Source organism: Oncorhynchus mykiss, chromosome 17 (assembly GCF_013265735.2).
Source record: "Oncorhynchus mykiss isolate Arlee chromosome 17, USDA_OmykA_1.1, whole genome shotgun sequence".
NCBI lineage: Eukaryota > Metazoa > Chordata > Actinopteri > Salmoniformes > Salmonidae > Oncorhynchus > Oncorhynchus mykiss.
The window spans coordinates 1,796,352-1,820,637 of NC_048581.1; the positions used below are offsets into that span (position 1 = coordinate 1,796,352).

The following is a 24,286-nucleotide window of genomic DNA, read 5'->3' on the forward strand; positions in this document are numbered from 1 at the left end:
TCTGGACACTCTACCATAAAGGCCTGATTGGTGGAGTGCTGCAAAGATTGTTGTCATTCTGGAAGGTTCTCCCATCCCTACAGAGGAACTCTGTCAAAGTGACTGTTGGGTTCTTGGTTACCTGCCTGACCAAGGCCCTTCTCCCCTGATTGCTCAGTTTGGCCAGGCGGCCAGCTCTAGGAAGGTTCCAAACTTCTTCCATTTAAGAATGATGGAAGCCACTGTGTTCTTGGGGACCTTCAATGCTGCAGAATTTTTTTGGTACCCTTCCCCTGATCTGTGCCTCGACGCTCTATGGACAATTACTTCAACCTCATGGCTTGGTTTTTGCTCTGACATGCACTGTCAACTGTGGGACCTTATTTTTATGGGTGTGTGCCTTTCCAAATCATGTCCAATCAATTGAATTTACCACAGGTGGATTCCAAGTTGTAGAAATATCAAGGATAATAAATGGAAACAGGATGCACCTGAGCTCAATTTCATGTCCCAAAGCAAAGGGTCTGAATACTTATGTAAATAAGGTATTTCTGTCATTTATTTTTTATAAATGTGCTTAAATGTAAAAATAATAATAATAATTTTTGGCTTTGTCAGTATGGGGTATTGTGTTTAGATTGTTTCTTCTCAATCTAATCCATTTTAGAATAATTAACCGTAGCTATCATCAACTATGTAGCTAGCTAGCTACCTACCTTGACATTGCTGACAAGGTGATTTTTTTTTATATCACAATCTAAAAATTTGAATTATACCCAGTGTGTAATATTTTTTGTACCTGTTCTGGAGACATTGTTGCAAAAAATGTAATTGAATCATTTTCAATCTTATCACATCGGCATCCACAGTCTCAAACATCCCGACTCTGTTGGGTTGTCACTAGTTGCCACAAAGTCTCAGCAGGGACTAACAATGAGAGCTGGGGATTCTGGGATATTGTGTTCTAATCTAAAAAAATAAAATACTACTTTGCCAGAAGGGTCTCCAAAATCACATGTACACACAGTTATGCAGTGCATAGAAGACTAGGGGACAGCAACAGAAGAGGCATAGAAGACTAGGGGACAGCAACAGAAGAGGCATAGAAGACTAGAGGACAGCAAACAGAAGAGGGCTTAACACTTTTTTGGTTACTAGATAATTCCATAGTTTTGATGTCTTGACTACTATTCTACAAAGTAGAACATAGTAAAAATAAAGAAAAAACCCTTGAATGTGGTGTGTCCAAACTTGTGACTGGTACTGTATGTGAGACAGAGAGGGTGTTTGGGTACTGTGGGATTCTTTAATCAGTTTGTCTCGTTAGACAGGTCAGAGTGTGTTTGAAGTTGTTGAGTGGTATGGCGTTTTTTTGGCAATACACTGTAGACTTGTGTTTCAAAGTAGAGAGACCCACAGTAGCTACTGTAATTTAGTGCTGGCAGTGTCTGCTGTGGCAGGTACAAGTTACCTGAAAAATATCTAATCTCTCAATGTTCTAATCTCAAAGTGCACCAAATTCATGCATTTACAGGTGAAGTCGGAAGTTTATACACCTTAGCCAATTACATTTAAACTCAGTTTTTCACAATTCCTGACATTTTAATCCTAGTAAAAATTCAGTTTTTGGTCAGTTAGGATCACCTCTTTATTTTAAGAATGTGAAATGCCAGAATAATTGTAGAGAGAATGATTTATTTCAGTTTTTATTTCTTTCATCACATTCCCAGTGGGTCAGAAGTTTACAAACACTCAATTAGTATTTGGTAGCATTGCCTTTAAATTGTTGAACTTGGGTCAAACATTTCGGGTAGCCTTCCACAAGCTTCCCACAACAAGTTCGGTGAATTGTGGCCCATTCCTCCTGACAGAGCTGGTGTAACTGAGTCAGGTTTGTACAGGCCTCCTTGCTCACACATGCTTGTTCAGTTCTGCCCACAAATGTTCTGTAGAATTGAGGTCAGGGCTTTGTGATGGCCACTCCAATACCTTGACTTTTTTGTTCTTAAGCCATTTTGTCACAACTTTGGAAGTATGCTTGGGGTCACTGTCCATTTGAAATACATCCACAAGTACACCTCCAATCGACTCAAATTATGTCAATTAGCCAATCAGAAGCTTCAAAAGCCATGACATTTTCTGGAATTTTCCAAAGGCACAGTCAACTTAGTGTATGTAAACTTCTGACCCACTGGAATTGTGATACAATGAGTTAAGTGAAATAATCTGTCAGTAAACAATTGTTGGAAAAATTACTTGTGTCATGCACAAAGTAGATGTCCTAACTGACTTACCTAAACTATAGTTTGTTAACAAGAAATGTGTGGAGTGGTTGAACAACGAGTTTTAATGACTCCCACCTAAGTGTATGTAAACTTCCGACTTCAACTGTAGCTGTTAATGTTTATTTTTGGGGGGTGGGGGAGGATGCCCACAAACCCCCCTACTGGCTGTGGTCTAAGCCCCCAATGTTTTAAAATCCTAGAAATACCATTGTTGGTCAACAGCTTATTTGGCATGCGAAAAAAATCAAACCTATTCCGAATAAATGTTGGATTGCATCATTTCACATCTAACCCTACACTCGTTAAAAACCCACCACCCTACTCCACTAAATCTGTCTAGTCGTACTTCAGGCCAACAGACTGAAAGGACAGACTCTTCTCGTTCAACCAAATACTTCTCTGCAGCTGCCACCACAACCTCTATTTTCTGTGACTTATCTTCCATTCCTTCAGTGAAGTTGATAACTATTGCTATGAACGCTAAAAAGACAATCTTACTGAAGCATACATCACTCCTCGGCCTATCCCTCTGTACTGGTACAGATCTACTACTAACACCACTCCTCTCAGGATCCCTCCCTCTGTACTGGTACAGATCTACTACTAACACCACTCCTCTCAGGATCCCTCCCTCTGTACTGGTACAGATCTACTACTAACACCCCTCCTCTCAGGATCCCTCCCTCTGTACTGGTACAGATCTACTACTAACACCCCTCTCAGGATCCCTCCCTCTGTACTGGTACAGATCTACTACTAACACCACTCCTCTCAGGATCCCTCCCTCTGTACTGGTACAGATCTACTACTAACACCCCTCTCAGGATCCCTCCCTCTGTACTGGTACAGATCTACTACTAACACCCCTCTCAGGATCCCTCCCTCTGTACTGGTACAGATCTACTACTAACACCCCTCTCAGGATCCCTCCCTCTGTACTGGTACAGATCTACTACTAACACTCCTCTCAGGATCCCTCCCTCTGTACTGGTACAGATCTACTACTAACACCCCTCCTCCCTCTGTACTGGTACAGATCTACTACTAACACCACCCCTCTCAGGATCCCTCCCTCTGTACTGGTACAGATCTACTACTAACACCCCTCCTCCCTCTGTACTGGTACAGATCTACTACTAACACCACCCCTCTCAGGATCCCTCCCTCTGTACTGGTACAGATCTACTACTAACACCCCTCCTCTCAGGATCCCTCCCTCTGTACTGGTACAGATCTACTACTAACACCACTCCTCTCAGGAGCCCTCCCTCTGTACTGGTACAGATCTACTACTAACACCACCCCTCTCAGGATCCCTCCCTCTGTACTGGTACAGATCTACTACTAACACCCCTCTCAGGATCTCTCCCTCTGTTCTGGTACAGATCTACTACTAACACCACTCCTCTCAGGAGCCCTCCCTCTGTACTGGTACAGATCTACTACTAACACCACCCCTCTCAGGATCCCTCCCTCTGTTCTGGTACAGATCTACTACTAACACCCCTCTCAGTCCCTCCCTCTGTACTGGTACAGATCTACTACTTACACCACCCCTCTCAGGATCCCTCCCTCTGTACTGGTACAGATCTACTACTAACACCACCCCTCTCAGGATCCCTCCCTCTGTACTGGTACAGATCTACTACTAACACCCCTCTCAGGATCCCTCCCTCTGTACTGGTACAGATCTACTACTAACACCACCCCTCTCAGGATCCCTCCCTCTGTACTGGTACAGATCTACTACTAACATCCCTCTCAGGAGCCCTCCCTCTGTACTGGTACAGATCTACTACTAACACCACCCCTCTCAGGATCCCTCCCTCTGTACTGGTACAGATCTACTACTAACACCACTCCTCTCAGGAGCCCTCCCTCTGTACTGGTACAGATCTACTACTAACACCACTCCTCTCAGGATCCCTCCCTCTGTACTGGTACAGATCTACTACTAACACCACCCCTCTCAGGATCCCTCCCTCTGTACTGGTACAGATCTACTACTAACACCACCCCTCTCAGGATCCCTCCCTCTGTACTGGTACAGATCTACTACTAACACCACTCCTCTCAGGATCCCTCCCTCTGTACTGGTACAGATCTACTACTAACACCCCTCTCAGGATCCCTCCCTCTGTACTGGTACAGATCTACTACTAACACCCCTCTCAGGATCCCTCCCTCTGTACTGGTACAGATCTACTACTAACACCACTCCTCTCAGGATCCCTCCCTCTGTTCTGGTACAGATCTACTACTAACACCACTCCTCTCAGGATCCCTCCCTCTGTTCTGGTACAGATCTACTACTAACACCACTCCTCTCAGGATCCCTCCCTCTGTTCTGGTACAGATCTACTACTAACACCACTCCTCTCAGGATCCCTCCCTCTGTACTGGTACAGATCTACTACTAACACTCCTCTCAGGAGCCCTCCCTCTGTACTGGTACAGATCTACTACTAACACCCCTCTCAGGATCCCTCCCTCTGTACTGGTACAGATCTACTACTAACACCAGTCCTCTCAGGATCCCTCCCTCTGTACTGGTACAGATCTACTACTAACACCACTCCTCTCAGGATCCCTCCCTCTGTACTGGTACAGATCTACTACTAACACCGCTCTCAGTCCCTCCCTCTGTACTGGTACAGATCTACTACTAACATCCCTCTCAGTCCCTCCCTCTGTACTGGTACAGATCTACTACTAACACCCCTCTCAGGATCCCTCCCTCTGTACTGGTACAGATCTACTACTAACACCCCTCTCAGGATCCCTCCCTCTGTACTGGTACAGATCTACTACTAACACCCCTCTCAGGATCCCTCCCTCTGTACTGGTACAGATCTACTACTAACACTCCTCTCAGGATCCCTCCCTCTGTTCTGGTACAGATCTACTACTAACACCACTCCTCTCAGGATCCCTCCCTCTGTACTGGTACAGATCTACTACTAACACCGCTCTCAGTCCCTCCCTCTGTACTGGTACAGATCTACTACTAACATCCCTCTCAGTCCCTCCCTCTGTACTGGTACAGATCTACTACCTTCAGTAGGTCCACATTTACCACTACCTCAGTAATCACCAACACTGGGAGTCTCCCCTTCAGTGGGTCCTCATTTACCACTACCTCAGTAATCACCAACACTGGGAGTCTCCCCTTCAGTAGGTCCACATTTACCACTACCTCAGTAATCACCAACACTGGGAGTCTCCCCTTCAGTAGGTCCACATTTACCACTACCTCAGTAATCACCAACACTGGGAGTCTCCCCTTCAGTGGGTCCTCATTTACCACTACCTCAGTAATCACCAACACTGGGAGTCTCCCCTTCAGTAGGTCCACATTTACCACTACCTCAGTAATCACCAACACTGGGAGTCTCCCCTTCAGTGGGTCCACATTTACCGCTACCTCAGTAATCACCATAACATCCCAACACTGGGAGTCTCCCCTTCAGTGGGTCCACATTTACCACTACCTCAGTAATCACCAACACTGGGAGTCTCCCCTTCAGTAGGTCCACATTTACCACTACCTCAGTAATCACCAACACTGGGAGTCTCCCCTTCAGTGGGTCCTCATTTACCACTACCTCAGTAATCACCAACACTGGGAGTCTCCCCTTCAGTAGGTCCACATTTACCACTACCTCAGTAATCACCAACACTGGGAGTCTCCCCTTCAGTGGGTCCACATTTACCACTACCTCAGTAATCACCATAACATCACCAACACTGGGAGTCTCCCCTTCAGTGGGTCCACATTTACCGCTACCTCAGTAATCACCATAACATCCCAACACTGGGAGTCTCCCCTTCAGTAGGTCCACATTTACCACTACCTCAGTAATCACCAACACTGGGAGTCTCCCCTTCAGTAGGTCCACATTTACCACTACCTCAGTAATCACCATAACATCACCAACACTGGGAGTCTCCCCTTCAGTAGGTCCACATTTACCACTACCTCAGTAATCACCAACACTGGGAGTCTCCCCTTCAGTAGGTCCACATTTACCACTACCTCAGTAATCACCATAACATCACCAACACTGGGAGTCTCCCCTTCAGTGGGTCCACATTTACCACTACCTCAGTAATCACCATAACATCACCAACACTGGGAGTCTCCCCTTCAGTAGGTCCACATTTACCACTACCTCAGTAATCACCAACACTGGGAGTCTCCCCTTCAGTAGGTCCACATTTACCACTACCTCAGTAATCACCATAACATCACCAACACTGGGAGTCTCCCCTTCAGTGGGTCCACATTTACCACTACCTCAGTAATCACCAACACTGGGAGTCTCCCCTTCAGTAGGTCCTCATTTACCACTACCTCAGTAATCACCATAACATCACCAACACTGGGAGTCTCCCCTTCAGTGGGTCCACATTTACCACTACCTCAGTAATCACCATAACATCACCAACACTGGGAGTCTCCCCTTCAGTAGGTCCACATTTACCACTACCTCAGTAATCACCAACACTGGGAGTCTCCCCTTCAGTATAGGTCCACATTTACTGCTACCTCAGTAATCACCATAACATCCCAACACTGGGAGTCTTCCCCTTCAGTGGGTCCTCATTTACCGCTACCTCAGTTATAACTCCCTTCAATGGTGCTCTTTTCTTGAGAGCAAAAACAATTCACATTTCTTGCCCCCATTCGTTTATCGTGGAGCGCCTTCTCACTCTGACCAGCAGAAACACAAACAATTATCACAAGACCACTTCTGGTTACCCTCACCGATTCCACAGCACCCAACTCCTTTCACACCCACCCTGAAACCACTAATGGATCAGCCAAAAGGCCTGGGCTCCACTTTCTCCAAAAATGTCACTCCTACAGTCAGACTCATCATTATCCTGACCATAATTACCATCATTATATCACTCCTACAGTAAGACTCATCATTATCCTGACCATCATTACCATCATTATATCACTCCTACAGTAACAGATTCATCTTTATCCTGACCATCATTATATCACTCCTACAGTCACAGACTCATCATTATATCACTCCTACAGTAACAGATTCATCATTATCCTGACCATCATTATATCACTCCTACAGTAACAGATTCATCTTTATCCTGACCATCATATCACTCCTACAGTCACAGACTCATCATTATATCACTCCTACAGTCACAGACTCACTATTATATCACTCCTACAGTCACAGACTCATCATTATCCTGACCATCATTATATCACTCCTACAGTAACAGACTCATCTTTATCCTGACCATCATTATCATCATATCACTCCTACAGTAACAGATTCATCATTGCAAGCTTCAGGCTCCGAGAACTCTACCACCTCCTATAATTCACCCTCATTCACTTCCATTTCTCCTCCAGAGTTTGATCTGGCATACAGCTCACTCTGCTTACACTTTCTATCATTCTACTTCGAACAAACCATCTCCCTTTTTTCCCCGTCATTTTTAAACCGCTTCAAGCTCCCCCTCTTCCTCCCTCTTCCTCCCTCTCTTTGACCTCCTCTGCCTTTCTTTTCCCCTCCATTCCTCCTTCCGTATTTCAAGTATCCATCTCCTTATGACAGGGATCATGAACTAGATTCAGATGTGGGCCGAAACATATTTGCAAATTGACCGCAAGAAGCCCAAACAGATGTTTGACAAACAACTTCAAGCCTTTCTTACATTTGTCTACGATGACGTTCTCTATTATGCGTGGGAATACTTGGGAACAGATTTGATTTAAATTAAAATAGTTTGGAGCTGATAAACATTTTACTTAGGGGCCAAATAAAACCACCCGTGGGATGCCAGTTGGGGAACCCTGCCTTATGATAATATTACACTTCTCCTAACCTCTCCTTCTTGGGGTTGGGGAACCCTGCATTATGATGATATTACACTTCTCCTAACCTCTCCTTCTTGGGGTTGGGGAACCCTGCATTATGATGATATTACACTTCTCCTAACCTCTCCTTCTTGGGGTTGGGGAACCCTGCCTTATGATAATATTACACTTCTCCTAACCTCTCCTTCTTGGGGTTGGGGAACCCTGCCTTATGATAATATTACACTTCTCCTAACCTCTCCTTCTTGGGGTTGGGGAACCCTGCCTTATGATAATATTACACTTCTCCTAACCTCTCCTTCTTGGGGTTGGGGAACCCTGCCTTATGATAATATTACACTTCTCCTAACATACATCTCATATTTGCCCTCTAAAGGGATGCCATTTTCCTGACCTCCCTGAAAGTGTACAAAAAGGCATTGTTGTGGGTGCCATGCCAACCAATACAATGTCAATGAAGAAGAGGCATTACACAGACAGTTTGTTCTGTTGGTATTTATAATTCAATTCGAGGATACTTGGCAATATTTTTTTTACACACACAGGTTACATCCAGATGATGACACAACAATACACTCATATTGTTTACTTCTGACGTCAATCCAGACCAGCCCTTCTCCTGAGGTTAAAAAAAGAATGGCTGAATTCTGTCATAATCCTACTGGGCAAAAAAACTGGTTGAATCAACGTCGTTTCAACCTAAAACGTCAAAGCGATGACGTTGAATCAACGTCGTTTCAACCTAAAACGTCAAAGCGATGACGTTGAATCAACGTCGTTTCAACCTAAAACGTCAAAGCGATGACGTTGAATCAACGTGGAAAAACTGATTGGATTTGAAAAAAAGTATTTAAATGTTTTGGGAATTTAATTTTAAAAAAAACTTCGGACCTAAATCCAATGACACGGTGAAATGTTTTGTTGATTTCACATTGAATTCACAACCAAAATATGAATTAAAAGTAGACGTTGAACTGACGTCTGTGCCCAGTGGGATGATTCTATGGACATATTCTGTATTCAATAGGATAGCCCACAGGGCATTATTCTCTTGACGCTGTACTACTCGTAAACAGGAAGGTTGTATTTTAGATCAACTTCTCAATGTACCTTGTACAACATGATCCAAATGTACCTTCTTTACACATCTCACTCATCAGTTTAAAAAGTAGGGCAGAGACACTGTTCAACAACATAAACTGTAGGCCTATCTGACCTCTGTTACTGTGAACTGTTGTAATGGTATATGTAAATATGTTATGACACTGTAGTGATTAAAGGGGGGATCTGCAGTTGTAACATACATTTTTAGACTTACATAAATGAATGATACTGTATATCCCTATTGATTCTTGAAAACTATTCATTTATAATCCCTCATAAGATTATTTCAACTGTCACACTCCATCAGAACCACAAAATATAAGTTTGCTTTCCTCCAATGTTTGGAAACATTGTAAATGTAAACAAACCCCGTATAGCCTAAAACATGGTTAAAATTATCATTTTGAGATCATGAATGGTCAGTCCATAGCAGATCGTTTTGAGATCATGAATGGTCAGTCCATAGCAGATCATTTTGAGATCATGAATGGTCAGTCCATAGCAGATCATTTTGAGATCATGAATGGTCAGTCCATAGCAGATCATTTTGAGATCATTCATGGTCATTCATGGCATTGTCGACAACCCACGGTCAAATGAACTCAGAGCATGAATCTGTGTCCTGGAACGCAGATTCTATACAGATATATTTATCACATGCTTTGGTGAATAAGAGATTTTATATAATGGAGAGCAATGGTGAGGCTTTTCCACAGTATTGTCTAACGAGCAGCACCATTGAGGACTTTCACCATTTTGAAGTAGTCAAAATGTTGGGACTTCCTGTGGGTTAAGGAAGGACGCTATAATTCCATCCAGGTCAGCAGAAGGAGTTAACCAATGCATTTATAGTCCTGAGCTAACATTATATAACTGCAGGTAGCAGTAAATCACCAACCTTGGCTTTGTACCTGTTCAGACTGCAGCACATTAGGAGGTGGTATCCTGTTCAGATGATACACACTCCACCAAAATAGGTGGTGGTATGTACTTTTTCAGTTGATTTGCTACCTTCCAATACACTCATAGAAGTAGAAGATTTAGACTATTTTAAAAAGGAGATCGCTCTCATTAGTGCTGCCCAATCCCATACTGACACAGAAGACAGCATTGCAAAGATATGAGGTATAACTCTTCCTTTCCTAGTTAGCTTATGTAGCCTCTTCCTTCACTTCTCTCTCCTCGACCTCAACTTCTCTCTCTTTTCCATCTTCCTCCTCTTCTTTGACAATCACATTAAGAATAAAGGTAGGATTCTCTCCAATATGTATTCTTTGATGTTTCTTAAAATTTCCTGAGTAATTGAAGCTCTTCCCACATTGAGTGCAGTGGTAAGGCTTCTCTCCATTATGTATTTTTTTATGTTCCTTAAGGCTGCCTAAATTATCAAAGCTCGTCCCACAAAAATAGCAGTGGTTAGGCTTCTCTCCTGTGTGGATTCTCTGGTGTTTCTGTAGGGTATCTGCCGCACGGAAATTCTTCCCACATTGGGTGCAGTGGTACGGCTTCTCTCCACTATGTACTATCTCATGTCTCTTTAGGTTTGCTTTCTCACTGAAGCTCTTCCCACATTGGGTGCAGTGGTAAGGCTTCTCTCCCGTGTGTACTTTTTGATGATTATTTAGATTACCTAAGGAACTGAAACTCTTCCCACATTGAGGACAGGGGTAACTCCCACGGCCAGGTCTTGATGTCCCTGGGTCAACTACACTACCAGTTTTCTCCTCTTCCTCAACTTCTCTTTTTTCCTTCTCATGTACTCTCTCGTGTCTCTTAAGGTTTGCTTTCTCACTGAAACTCTTCCCACATGCAGAGCAGTGGAAAGGTTTCTCTCCAGTGTGTACTCTTTGATGATTCTTTAGATTACTCGAGGAACTAAAATTCTTTCCACATTGAGGACAGGGGTAACGACCACAATCAGGTGGTCTTGATGTATCTGGGTCATCCTCCTCTTCTTTGACAATCACATTGAGATTACAGTCACCATCCTCTTCTTTGACAATCACATTGAGAGTACAGTCACCATCCTCTTCTTTGACAATCACATTGAGATTACAGTCACCATCCTCTTCTTTGACAATCACATTGAGAGTACAGTCACCATCCTCTTCTTTGACAATCACATTGAGATTACAGGTAGGTTTCACTCCAATGTGTTTTTGCTGATGTTTCTTAAAGGTTCCTGAATGATGGAAGCTCTTCCCGCAAAGAGAGCAGTGGTAAGGCTTTTCTCCACTATGTATTCTTTGATGTTCTTTAAGGCTTCCTGAATGATTAAAGCTCTTCTCACAAAGAGAGCAGTGGTGAGGCTTCTCTCCTGTGTGGATTCTCTGGTGTTTCTGTAGGGTATCTTCCACACGGAAATTCTTCCCACATTCAAAGCAGTTGTAAGGCTTCTCTCCATTATGTACCCTCTCATGTCTCTTAAGGTGTGCTTTCTCGCGGAAACGCTTCCCACATGCTGAACAGTGGAAAGGTTTCTCTCCAGTGTGTACTCTTTGATGATTCTTTAGATTACTTGAGGAACTAAAATTCTTCCCACATTGAGGACAGGGGTAACTCCCACGACCAGGTAGTCTTGATGTACCTGAGTCAACTACACCATTATTTTCCTCAACTTCTCTCTTTACCGTCTCATCGATTTCCTTTTCACCCTCCTCCTCTTTGACAATCACATTGACAGTACTGGCAGGCTTCTCTTCTATGTGTATTCGCTGATGACTCTTTAGGTTTCCGGGTTGATTGAAACTCTTCCCACAAAGAGAGCAGTGGTAAGGCTTCTCCCTACTGTGTGATCTCTGGTGATTCTTTAGATCTCCCGCAAAACGGAATTTCTTTCCACACTCAGTGCAGTGGTAAGGTTTCTCCCCTGTATGTATTCTCTGGTGTTCCTTAAGGCTTCCTGAGTGATTAAAGCTCTTCCCACATGTGGTGCAGTGGTAAGGCTTCTCTTCACTATGTACTCGCTCGTGTCTATTAAGATTTACTTTCTCACTGAAACCCCTCCCACATGTGGCGCAGTGGAAAGGTTTCTCTCCAGTGTGTACTCTTTGATGATTCTTTAGGCTTACTTCTCTTGTAAAACTCTTCCCACAAGCAGAGCAGTGGAAAGGTTTCTCTCCTGTGTGAGTTCTCTTATGATTCTTTAGAACTCCTGCCCGACTGAAACTCTTCCCACATTGGGTGCAGTGGTGAGGCTTCTCCCCTGTATGTATTCTTTGATGTTCAGTAAGGTTTCCTGAACGATTAAAGCTCTTCCCACACTGGGAGCAGTGGTAAGGCTTCTCCCCTGTATGTATTCTCTGATGACCTTTTAGACTTCCAAGCTGAGTGAATCCCTCCCCACATCGAGCACAGTGGTAAGGTTTTTTTTTACTGTGTGATCTCTCATGACTCTTTAGGTCTCCTGTCCGACTGAAAGTCTTCCCACATTGGGAGCAGAGGTAAGTCTTCTTTATTTTGGGAGTCTGTTTGAGTGATTTGAGGTGAGTTGGACAATTAAAACTGTCGCTACAGCAGGGTTGGGGCTTCTGTCTGCATTCTTTATGATTTCCTGATGCTGTGGGACTGGGCTTGCTGTCTGAGTCTGGGTTGGAGCTCTTTCCTGTAAGAATATGAACACACATTGGGTAAGAAACAGAAAGAGGTACAAAGGCTTTTAGGCTTAAAAATGCAGGATTTAACCTTAAATAATGGCAAAAAAAACTAGTCACGGAAGCAACAACATATCCTACCAATTCCTCAAAATAGTCCGAAATAATCTCAGATCAATCAAGAAATCTGTAATTAGTGCAGAGCCGTGATGTAGTGATAAAACTCCCCTACACCAATCACATTTAAGACTCCCCACCAGAGACCAGGGTTCCATACCCTTCACCAACAACATTTATTAGTTCCTAAAATCACTAGCCAGCCAGCCAAGTTCCCATCTCTGTGTTTTGTCAATGAAGCAGGTACATTGAGCAGGCAGGCCACATTAGCTCAATCAGCTTATCAAGTCACTGGCGACACATGTGCTTCGGTACCGTTTTGTTTCTTACACACTCTGGTCATAGAGAGGGAGAAAGTTGTAAGTCTGGCAGTGTTTCATAGCAAATCATGTTATAAAAGAGGTCGCGGCGGGACACCAAGAATATTTTTGGAATATTGACAAGTGCGCATTGTCTTAATTACCCATTTGCCCAAAACGATGGCAGACTGGAGTGATCACCAGGCCTGGAGTTTCCTGATGTTAGGGGCAAGGCCATTTGGCCTTCCAAGAGGTGCCCAATCTGCCAGGGCACCATGGCCATCTGCTAGAGCACCAAGGCAATCTGCCAGGGCACCATGGCCATCTGCTAGGGCACCAAGGCCATCTGCTAGAGCATCAAGGCAATTAACCAGAATAGACAATTAAATTGATTTGAAAACAACAAAAAAACACACTAGCTCTTCTATTAAGAAAAACATAAGTGTATGTCAATGTACAGAAACAATTATCCTACATGTCAAAGTGTAGGTGATGGGCTGTAGTCAATACCATAGTCTGTCATGTTTGACAAATATAATGAAGGATAATTAATATTAAGGTCTAAAGGCTTGATTCTGTCATACCAGAGGCACTGTTCATTCAGACAGGAGAGGCTGTTCATTCAGACAGGAGAGGCTGTTCATTCAGACAGGAGAGGCTGTTCATTCAGACAGGAGAGGCTGTTCATTCAGACAGGAGAGAAAGGCCAATGACTGTCGCGCACGGCAACATCACCCACCTTGCAATCTGAGCGGACGGAGGCAGTCAACATTTTTAAACTATTTAACCATAAACGTTAAATGCAATTTGGAACATTTGTGCACATTGCTGAGCTTATAGCCCACCCGGTTTCTTCATGCATCGCGCCGACAGAAACAAACATCTCTCTGGTAAGAAGGGTGGGGGTGTATGCCTTATGATTAACGAGTCGTGGTGTGATCATAACAACATACAAGAACTCAAGTCCTTTTGTTCACCTGATCTAGAATTCCTTACGATCAAATGCCGACCGCATTATCTACCAAGAGAATTGTCTTCGATGATAATCACAGCCGTGTACATCCCCCTCAAGCAGACACCTCAACGGCCCTGAAAGAACTTCATTGGACTCTATGTAAACTGGAAAACACATATCCTGAGGCTGCATTTATTGTAGCTGGGGATTTTAAAAAGGCTAATCTGAAAACAAGGCTCTCTAAATTTTATCAGCATACTGAATGCGCGACCCGGGCTGGCAACACTCTGGATCATTGCTATTCTAATTTCTGTGACGCATACAAAGCCCTCCGTCGACAAATCTGACCACGACTCCATTTTGTTGCTCCCAGCTTATAGACAGAAACTAAAACAGGAAACGCCCATGCTCAGGTCTGTTCAATGCTGGTCTGACCAATCTGATTCCACGCTTCAAGATTGCTTCGATCACGTGGACTGGGATATGTTACGGATAGCATCGGACAATTACATTGATGTATACGCTTATTCGGTGAGCAAGTTTATTAGCAAGTGCTTCGGTGATGTGGTACCCACGGTGACTATTAAATCCTTCCCCAACCAGAAACCGTGGATTGATGGCAGCATTCGTGCAAAACTGAAAGCGCAAACCACTGCTTTTAATCGTGGCAAGGCGACCGGAAAGATGACTGAATACAAACAGTGTAGCTATTCCCTCCGCAAGGCAATCAAACAAGCTAAGCGTCAGTATAGAGACAAAGTAGAGTTGCAATTCAACGGCTCAGACACTAAATGTATGTGGCAGGGTCTACAGTCAATCACGGACTACAAAAAGAAAACCAGCCCCGTCGCGGACACCAATGTCTTGCTCCCAGACAAACTAAACTCCTTTGCTCGCTTTGACGACAATACAGTGTGTCACGAACCGGCTCAAAGCCTGTAACAAAAGGGAGACAACGTGGAGATAAGGAGTAACAAAATATATATTTATTAACTAAAGCAACTAAGGAAAATATACAATGGTGTGTGTAATCAGTAATCAGTAGTGTGAGTGTTTTGCATGCATGAATGTGATAATGCAGGGTGTTGAAAGGTGTCAAAGCAAACAAACAAAAGGCCACCAAGAACCACAACACAATCTACAAAGGTGTCTGCATGGAGAGAGTCTCCTCCATGAATGTGGAAGAGGTATATTTATCCTGGGAGACACCTGGCCCAGGTGTTTCCCATGAAGCTGACGACCCTCCCAACTCCGCCCACCGGCATCCTAATAAGGAAACAAGAACAAAGACCGAATACGGCAGACAGAGTGGGAGGGTCGTCACAAGTGCCACTGACACGGCCCACTACCAAAACCTGCGGGCTCTCCTTCACCGCAGCCAACGTAAATAAAACATTTAAACGTATTAAAGGCCCAGACGGCATCCCTAGCCGCGTCCTCAGAGCATGCGCAGACCAGCTGGCTGGTGTGTTTACGGACATATTCAATCAATCCCTATCCCAGTCTGCTGTGTCCACATGCTTCAAGAGGGCCACTATTGTTCCTATTCCCATGAAATCTAAGGTAACTGAGCTAGACGACTATCGCCCCGGAGCACTCACTTCTTTCATCATGAAGTGCTTTGAGAGACGAGTCAAAGGATCATATCACCTTCACCCTACCTGACACCCACTCCAATTTGCTTACTGCTCCAATAGGTCCACAGACAACGCAATCGCAACCACACTGCCCTATCCCATCTGGACAAGAGGAATACCTATGTAATAATGCTGTTCATTGATTACAGCTCAGCATTTAACACCATAGTACCCTCCAAACTCATCATTAAGCTCTGGGTCTCGACCCCGCCCTGTGCAACTGGGTCCTGGACATTGACGGGCCGCCCCCAGTGAGGGTAGGAAACAACATCTCCACCCCGCTGATCCTCAACACTGGGGCCCCACAAGGGAGTGTTCTCAGCCCTCTCCTGTACTCCCTGTTCACTCATGACTGTGTGGCCATGCACGCCTCCAACTCAATCATCAAGTTTGCAGACGACACTACAGTGGTAGGCTTGATTACCAACAACGACGAGACGGCCTACAGGGAGGAAGTGAGGGCCCTCGGAGTGTGGTGTCAGGAAAATAACTTCACACTCAACGTCAACAAAACAAAGGAGATTGTGGACTTCAGGAAACCGCAGAGGGAGCACTCCCCTATCCACATTGACGGGACAGTAGTGGAGAAGGTGGAAAGTTCCTGGGCGTACCCATCACAGACAAACTGAAATGGTCCACCCACACAGACAGCATGGTGAAGAAGGCCCAACAGCGCCTCTTCAACCTCGGGAGGCTGAAGAAATTTGGCTTGTCCCCAAAAACACTCAAACTTTTACAGATGCACAATCGAGAGCATCCTGTCGGACTGTATCACCGCCTGGTACGGCAACTGCTCCGCTCATAACCGTAAGGCTCTCCAGAGGGTAGTGAGGTCTGCACAACGCATCACTGGGGGCAAACTACCTGCCCTCCAGGACACCTACACCACCCGATGTCACAGGAAGGCCATCAAGATCATCAAGGACAACAATCACCCAAGCCACTGCCTGTTCACCCCGCTATCATCCAGAAGGCGAGGTCAGTACTGGTGCATCAAAGCTGGGACCGAGAGACTGAAAAACAGCTTCTATCTCAAGGCCATCAGACTGTTAAACAGCCATCACTAACATTGAGTGGCTTCTGCCAACATACAGACTCAATCTATAGCCACTTTATAATTAACATTTGGATGTAATAAATGTATCACTAGTCACTTAAACAAAGTCACTTTATATAAATGTTTACATACCGTACACTACTCATCTCATATGTATATACTGTACTCTATACCATCTTGCCTATGCCGTTCGGCCATCGCTCATCCATATATTTATATGTACTTATTCTTAATAATTCCTTTACACTTGTGTGTATAAGGTAGTTGTTGTGAAATTGTTAGATTACTTGTTAAATATTACTGCACGGTCTGAACTAGAAGCACAAGCATTTCGCTACACTCGCATTAACATCTGCTAACCATGTGTATGTGACCAATAACATCTGCTAACCATGTGTATGTGACCAATACAATTTGATTTGATTTACTGCCATGTGGACATTGCTGGGCTTATAGCCTACTGCCATGTGGACATTGCTGGGCTTGTAGCCTACTGCCGCGTGAACATTGCTGGGCTTATAGCCTACTGCCGCGTGAACATTGCTGGGCTTATAACGTGAAGAAATAATTGTAACTAAACATTCTGATCAGCCTCATTGCTATTAAAGGGTGTTTTGACGTACAGTGGTTGGATTAATTTGGGATCTATCACCCCACAACTGTCCCAGAGTCTGGTTTGGAATATTTACTTCTCACATAGAACAACAAGCTGACCAATAGAAGAGGTCAACCTTTGAACTATGGGGAGGATAGTACATTGACGTAGTAAAAGCAGCAGCCTGTTCGTTGCTCATCTTGTCGACCAAAGAAAATTGATATTTCTTCTAACATCTTCAATATGCGTCTTGGAATCCGATAAGACCGTTGCAGCCTAGCCCGATATGTCGCTCTTCGCTAGCAGCCTAGCCCGATGTGTCGGTCTTCGCTAGCAGCCTAGCCCAGTGTGTCGCTCTTCACTAGCAGCCTAGCCCGATGTGTCGCTCTTCGCTAGCAGCCTAGCCCGGTGTGTCGCTCTTCGCTAGCAGCCTAGCCCGGTGTGTCGCTCTACGCTAGCAGCCTAGCCCGATGTGTCGGTCTTCGCTAGCAGCCTAGCCCGGTGTGTCGCTCTTCGCTAGCAGCCTAGCCCGATGTGTCGCTCTTCGCTAGCAGCCTAGCCCGATGTGTCGGTCTTCGCTAGCAGCCTAGCCCGGTGTGTCGCTCTTCGCTAGCAGCCTAGCCCGATGTGTCGCTCTTCGCTAGCAGCCTAGCCCGATGTGTCGCTCTTCGCTAGCAGCCTAGCCCGATGTGTCGGTCTTCGCTAGCAGCCTAGCCCGATGTGTCGCTCTTCGCTAGCAGCCTAGCCCGATGTGTCGCTCTTCGCTAACAGCCTAGCCCGATGTGTCGCTCTTCGCTAACAGCCTAGCCCGATGTGTCGCTCTTCGCTAGCAGCCTAGCCCGTTGTGTCGCTCTTCGCTAGCAGCCTAACCCAGTGTGTCGCTCTACGCTAGCAGCCTAGCCCGATGTGTCGCTCTTCGCTAGCAGCCTAGCCCGATGTGTCGCTCTTCGCTAGCAGCCTAGCCCGATGTGTCGCTCTTCGCTAGCAGCCTAGCCCAGTGTGTCGCTCTTCGCTAGCAGCCTACCACGGTGTGTCGCTCTTCGCCAGCAGCCTACCCCGATGTGTCGCTCTTCGCTAGCAGCCTAGCCCGATGTGTCGCTCTTCGCTAGCAGCCTAGCCCGATGTGTCGGTCTTCGCTAGCAGCCTAACCCTGTGTGTCGGTCTTCGCTAGCAGCCTAACCCTGTGTGTCGCTCTTCGCTAGCAGCCTAGCCCGGTGTGTCGCTCTTCGCTAGCAGCCTAGCCCGGTGTGTCGCTCTTCGCTAGCAGCCTAACCCAGTGTGTCGCTCTTCGCTAGCAGCCTAGCCCAATGTGTCGCTTTTCGCTAGCAGCCTAGCCCAATGTGTCGCTCTTCACTGGTAGCCTACCTCGGGGCTGCGACGACTGTGAGATGGACCCGATCACGTGACGGGAATTGGCTAATAGGAATTGAGATATCTGAGAGAGCCATGTGAGTGAGAGGTGCTTCGGAGCAAGGCGGTTGGCAGCTAGGAGAAGGGAATGGCTACCCAGACTATGCAAATAGTCTGCGTAGCCATTTGATTAGCTGTTCGGGAGTCTTATGGCTTGGGGGTAGAAGCTATTTAGGAGTCTCTTGAACCTAGATTTGGAGCTCTGGTACTACTTCCTGTGCGGTAGCAGAGAGAACAGTCAATGACTAGGGAGACTGGAGTCTTTGACCATTTTTAGGGCCTTCCTCTGACACCGCCTGGTATAGAGGTCCTGGATGGCAGGAGACTTGGCCCTGGTGATGTACTGGGCCGTACGCACTACCCTCTGTAGTGCCTTGCGGCCGAGCAGTTGCCATACCAGGCAGTGATGCAACCCGTCAGGATGCTCTCGATGGTGTAGCTGTAAAAATCTGATGACCCATGCCAAATCTTTGTGTCTCCTGTGGGGGAATAGGTTTTGTCGTGCCTTCTTCACGACTGTCTTGGTGTGCTTGGACCATGTTAGTTTGTTGGTGATGTGGATGCCAAAGGAACTTGACGCTCTCAACCTGCTCCACTACAGCCCCGTCGATGAGAATGGGGGCGTAGCTCGGTCCACATTTTTCCTGTTGTCCACAATCATCTCCTTTGTCTTGATCACATTGAGGGAGAGGTTGTTGTCCTTGCACCATACGGTCAGGTCTCTGACCTCCTCCCTACAGGCCGTCTCATCGTTGTCAGTGATCAGGTCTACCACTGTTGTGTTAGTGGGGGACGATTGGAATCCAAACACAACCCTCATGTACGTCATGATGACCTCAGTTACACAAATCTCACAACTGTTTTGGAATATAGTTTATGACCAAAATGATCCTATTTACACTTTAGTCAATATTGAAAGTGGAATAAATGTTTGACTAATATCGATGCCACAGAAGCCATTTTCAACCAGAGAAGTTGGTTTTTGCATTAAGTTGCTCTTTCATTTTGTTGGGACGTCAGCCAGAGGGCTGGTACATTAACAGAGCATTGAAAGAAAGGCTTTTACAAGGGGCTTGTTGCTTTGAATCACACAGCGATAACACAAATGAAATATATAAAATATTATAATGTTTGGGGATAAAGCAATCTGTCCTCCCTCCCTACGAAACACAGCCAGAACTCAAGTCAGAGTATGTAAGTCTTCCATTTTAGTCCTTCAGCAGACGCGCTTAACCAGAGCGACTTGCAGTTAGTGCATCCATCTTAAGTAGGTGAGACCACCATATTTCTCAATCATAGTAAGTACATGTCTCCTCGATAAAATAGATATCAGCAAAGTCTGTGCTAGTGGGAAAAGACAGCCAGAACTCACCGGAGTCACTGTTTTCTTCCTCCTTGATTTCTCTCTCCTCCTCCTCTTTCACAATCACATTGAGTTCCAGTGTTTGACTGCAGTCCTCCAGCTTCACTGACACCACTTCTGGACCCTGTTGTGAGCTTCTCTGGGCCGGATCACCAAAGCCAGGACCCGGCTCAGACATGGTCGGCTAGAGGTGGATCTAAAAGAGGAGACCCAGCAAGTTCAGGGTGGTTTTCACAGATGGATCTTTCGTGTGATTGCTACAGAAAAGACAACACAAATATGTAACGTTTGCTAAATGAGCTAACCACACATAACGTCCAACAGGGATTTTTTTTTAAAGCATAAATCGGTAGCCTTTAGCAACGGTTGGTCCAGCTAATTTAGCTAGCTAGCTAATTCCTCGCTAAGTCATTTTGCTCACAATGAGACGTTAGCTGGCTACCAAAAGCAAGTCACACTTAAACCGTTATCCTGAACTGTAGTTAACTAACTAACATTAGCTATAGTAACAGATTGGAGGTTGTAACTAGCGAACTATCTAGCTGACTAATGGCTAACTTGCTGGGAAAAACAATAACAAAGACAGGCCGCGGAAACCACTGCAGATTCATGGAATGCGTTAGTTTACATACCCAACTACAAGGTCACATTTAAAAATTTAAATACCTGAACAGTTACTTTTCTGTAATTGTTTGGCTGTAAATGCAAATTATGAGTTCCTGTGCGAGCAATCAGAATCGTTCAATGTATTATTCTATATGGTATAAACACATCTGTATGACGGGATCATCTTCTTCTTCGATGTGGTTTAACGGCGTTTGGCATCCAACACATGTTGCATTACCGCCACCTACTAGACTGGAGTAAAACACCCTTATAGTTTGCTTTTTTTTTTATTAATAAATGAACAAATACCCTACAATCTAACCCTACACTAATAAAAACCCACCACCCTACTCCACTAAATCTATGTAGTCGTAGCTCAGGCCAACAGCCTGAAAGGACACCACCACTCAACACACCCTGTAACTCTTATGATGTCAAACGTCATTCAACCAAATACTTCTCTGCAGCTGCCACCACAACTTCAATTTTCTGCGACTTATATTCCATCCCTGCAGTACAGTAAATAACCATTGCTATAAATTCTAAAAATCCAATCATACTGAAACATAACACTCCTCTCAGGATCCCTCCCTCTGTACTGTTACAGATCTACTACTCACACCACTCCTCTCGGGATCCCTCCCCTTGACCCATCTTCCTCTACTTCCTTTACTGCCTCAGCATATGACAACTTCTGCACTAATCTAACCCTGGAAACCTCAACCTGCCTCTCTCTCACCGGACATTTCTGATGCCCGGCCCCATGGGCACACCTACAATTAACACATACCGCAGGTAGCCTAGTGGTTAGAGCGTTGGGCCAGTAAACGAAAGGTTGCTAGATTGTTCTGCCCCTGAACAAGGCAGTTATAACCCACTGTTCCCCAGTAGGCCGTCATTGTAAATTAGAATTTGTTCTTAACTGACTTGCCTAGTTAAATAAAGGTTCAATTTAAAAAAGCCAATATAAACGCATTGACTAACGCTGTATTACCAAGTGGACAGATGTTGAAGAGAGTGAAACCTCTTGCAGCACCTGAGTGGCGCAGCGGGTCTCAGGCACTGCATCTCAGTGCTAGAGGTGTCACTACAGACACCTTGGTTCGAATCCAGGCTGTATTACAACTGACCGTGATTGGGAGTCCCATAGGGTGGTGTACAATTGGCCCAGGTTTGGCTGGTGTAGGCCGTCATTGTAAATAATAATTTGTTCTTAACTGACCTGCCTAGTTATGTAAAGGTTAATTGAATAAATATATATAGGATTTGAAGACATTGAGGTCTTAGCCCAAAGCCAGTAGGGGAGTCCGGAGGCATTCTACCCCGACAAGAAAAATAAGGAATTTCAACAGCTACATGCATGAATTTGGTGCACTTTGAGATTAACTTGGAGAGATTAGATATTTTTTCAGGTAATTTTGAACCTTCCCACCTGCCACAGCAGAAACAACCAATTACAGGAGCTACTATGGGTCTCTCTACTCTTTACTCTACAGTATGTTGGCAAAAAGACTTCAAACATAGCTCTTGTCTAATGAGCCAATCAGATTGCGGTAAACGTCTGGGATATTTTACTTCGGCTCATGAAACACGGGACCAACACTTGACATGTTTCATTCATATTTTTGTTCAGTGTAATTAGAATCTATAGAGCAGCTTAAAGTAATACTGTTACTGTCCTCAACCCACCTATATTCTCTCTCCATCTGCCCTTTTCCGTCACTTTCTCTGTCTTCTCTGGTGTCTCTCTCTCCATCTGCCCTCTTATGTCACTCACTCTGTCTTCTCTGTTGTCTTCTCCATCTGCCCTCTTCTGTCACTTTCTCTGTCTTCTCTGTTGCTGTCTGTGTCTTGTCTGGGGTCTCTCTCCATCTGCCTTCTTCTGTCACTTTCTTTATCTTCTGTGTTGTCTCTTCCATCTGCGCCCTTCTGTCACTTTCTCTGTCTTCTCTGGTGTCTCTCTCCATCTGCCCTCTTATGTCACTTTCTCTGTCTTCTCTGTTGCTGTCTGTTGCCTCTCTCCATCATCTACTCCTCTGTTGCAGTCTCTGTGTCTTCACTTCCTTACTATGTTTGGTCCCTCGCTGCTGCTGGTCTAAAGCCCCGTTCTCATTGGCAGTTTGAAGTGACTGAAATCCTATTTCTTTTTGCATATCCGATTAGAATCTGTTATTTTTTCCTGCAGTCTAAACAGCCAAAAAAAGCACATGGAATCTGATATTTCAAGCCACATTTCAAACCACCTTCATAGGTGGTTTGAAGTCAGATACAAATCTGATTCCTGGCAATGCGATTTGTGTCTGAACGGTACAGATCAGATGTATTTACCCTCAAGTGTTTTTAGACTGTTACTTATCTACTCTATTGACAGTTTGACAAGAACATGTGGTAGCTAACTAGCTTGTTTGATTGTTTACAAACTAATGAGTGAATGTGCTAGAAAGCTAAACAGCTACATAGCTAGCTGACTGCTGCGGCTAGCTAGCGGACTGCTGCGGCTAGCTAGCGGACTGTTGCGGCTAGATAGCGGACTGCTGCGGCTAGCTAGTGGACTGCTGTGGCTAGTTGACTGCTGCGGCTAGCTAGCGGACTGCTGCGGCTAGCTAGTGGACTGCTGTGGCTAGTTGACTGCTGCGGCTAGCTAGTGGACTGCTGTGGCTAGTTGACTGCTGCGGCTAGCTAGTGGACTGCTGTGGCTAGTTGACTGCTGCGGCTAGCTAGTGGACTGCTGTGGCTAGTTGACTGCTGCGGCTAGCTAGCGGACTGCTGCGGCTAGCTAGTGGACTGCTGTGGCTAGTTGACTGCTGCGGCTAGCTAGCGGACTGCTGCGGCTAGCTAGTGGACTGCTGTGGCTAGTTGACTGCTGCGGCTAGTTAGTGGACTGTTGTGGCTAGCTAGCTGACTGATGCGGCTCCCTTGAAGCTTTAAAAGTGTTTCTTACACTATGATTTTGGTCATTCAAAGCATTGGAAACGTCCATGCCAGGCGTTGTTATCACCGTAGCTTGTTACATAACTTCTGAGTGATAGGAAGCACCATCACCAATCAGCCTCCACCTCTCCACACACATGTCTGCCGTTACTATGACAACTAGCGTAGCCATGTCAGCCAATGACTGCTGTCTGAACACACACACATCTGATTTCGTCACTTGTAACTTCCTGTTTGGACAGTCAGTATTCCAAAACAGGTTTGAAAAAACAAAACTGATTTGAGCATTAAGGCCTGCTGAAGTGCTCCACTGACCTTCTGTTATCATCTGTCCTCCTCCTTGGCTCATCTGAAAGGTAGCAAGGTAGAGGTGCAACCAGGCACGGCTCCAGGATGACACGCCTGAGGGGAACTTTTAAATCCATATGGGGGGGGGGGGCACAACTAGAATTGCTTTAGAGCCCTAATAAAACAAGGTAGATTGGTCTTACTGCTGTT

General features: G+C 45.2%; 1 protein-coding gene across 1 annotated transcript; it reads right to left on the minus strand.

Annotated features, from left to right (window-relative positions):
• Positions 1–8,605: 8,605 nt before the first annotated feature.
• Positions 8,606–21,060, minus strand: LOC110493354 (zinc finger protein 345-like). Its single transcript, XM_036948269.1, has 4 exons — positions 20,918–21,060; positions 20,261–20,508; positions 8,907–12,829; positions 8,606–8,863 (listed from the first exon to the last, which is right to left on the minus strand). Exons 2-3 carry the CDS (start codon positions 20,427–20,429, stop codon positions 10,377–10,379), a joined length of 2,622 nt encoding a protein of 873 aa, XP_036804164.1. The 5' UTR covers positions 20,430–20,508; positions 20,918–21,060; the 3' UTR covers positions 8,606–8,863; positions 8,907–10,376.
• Between the last annotated feature and the right edge of the window lie 3,226 nt (positions 21,061–24,286).

Excerpts from the sequence above, each read along its gene's own strand:
- LOC110493354 (XM_036948269.1), bottom strand. The coding sequence starts at position 20,429 with ATGTCTGAGCCGGGTCCTGGCTTTGGTGATCCGGCCCAGAGAAGCTCA. Across the intron at positions 12,830-20,260 it reads GGAAGAAAACAGTGACTCCG|GAAAGAGCTCCAACCCAGAC; the intron begins GTGAGTTCTGGC and ends ATATTCTTACAG.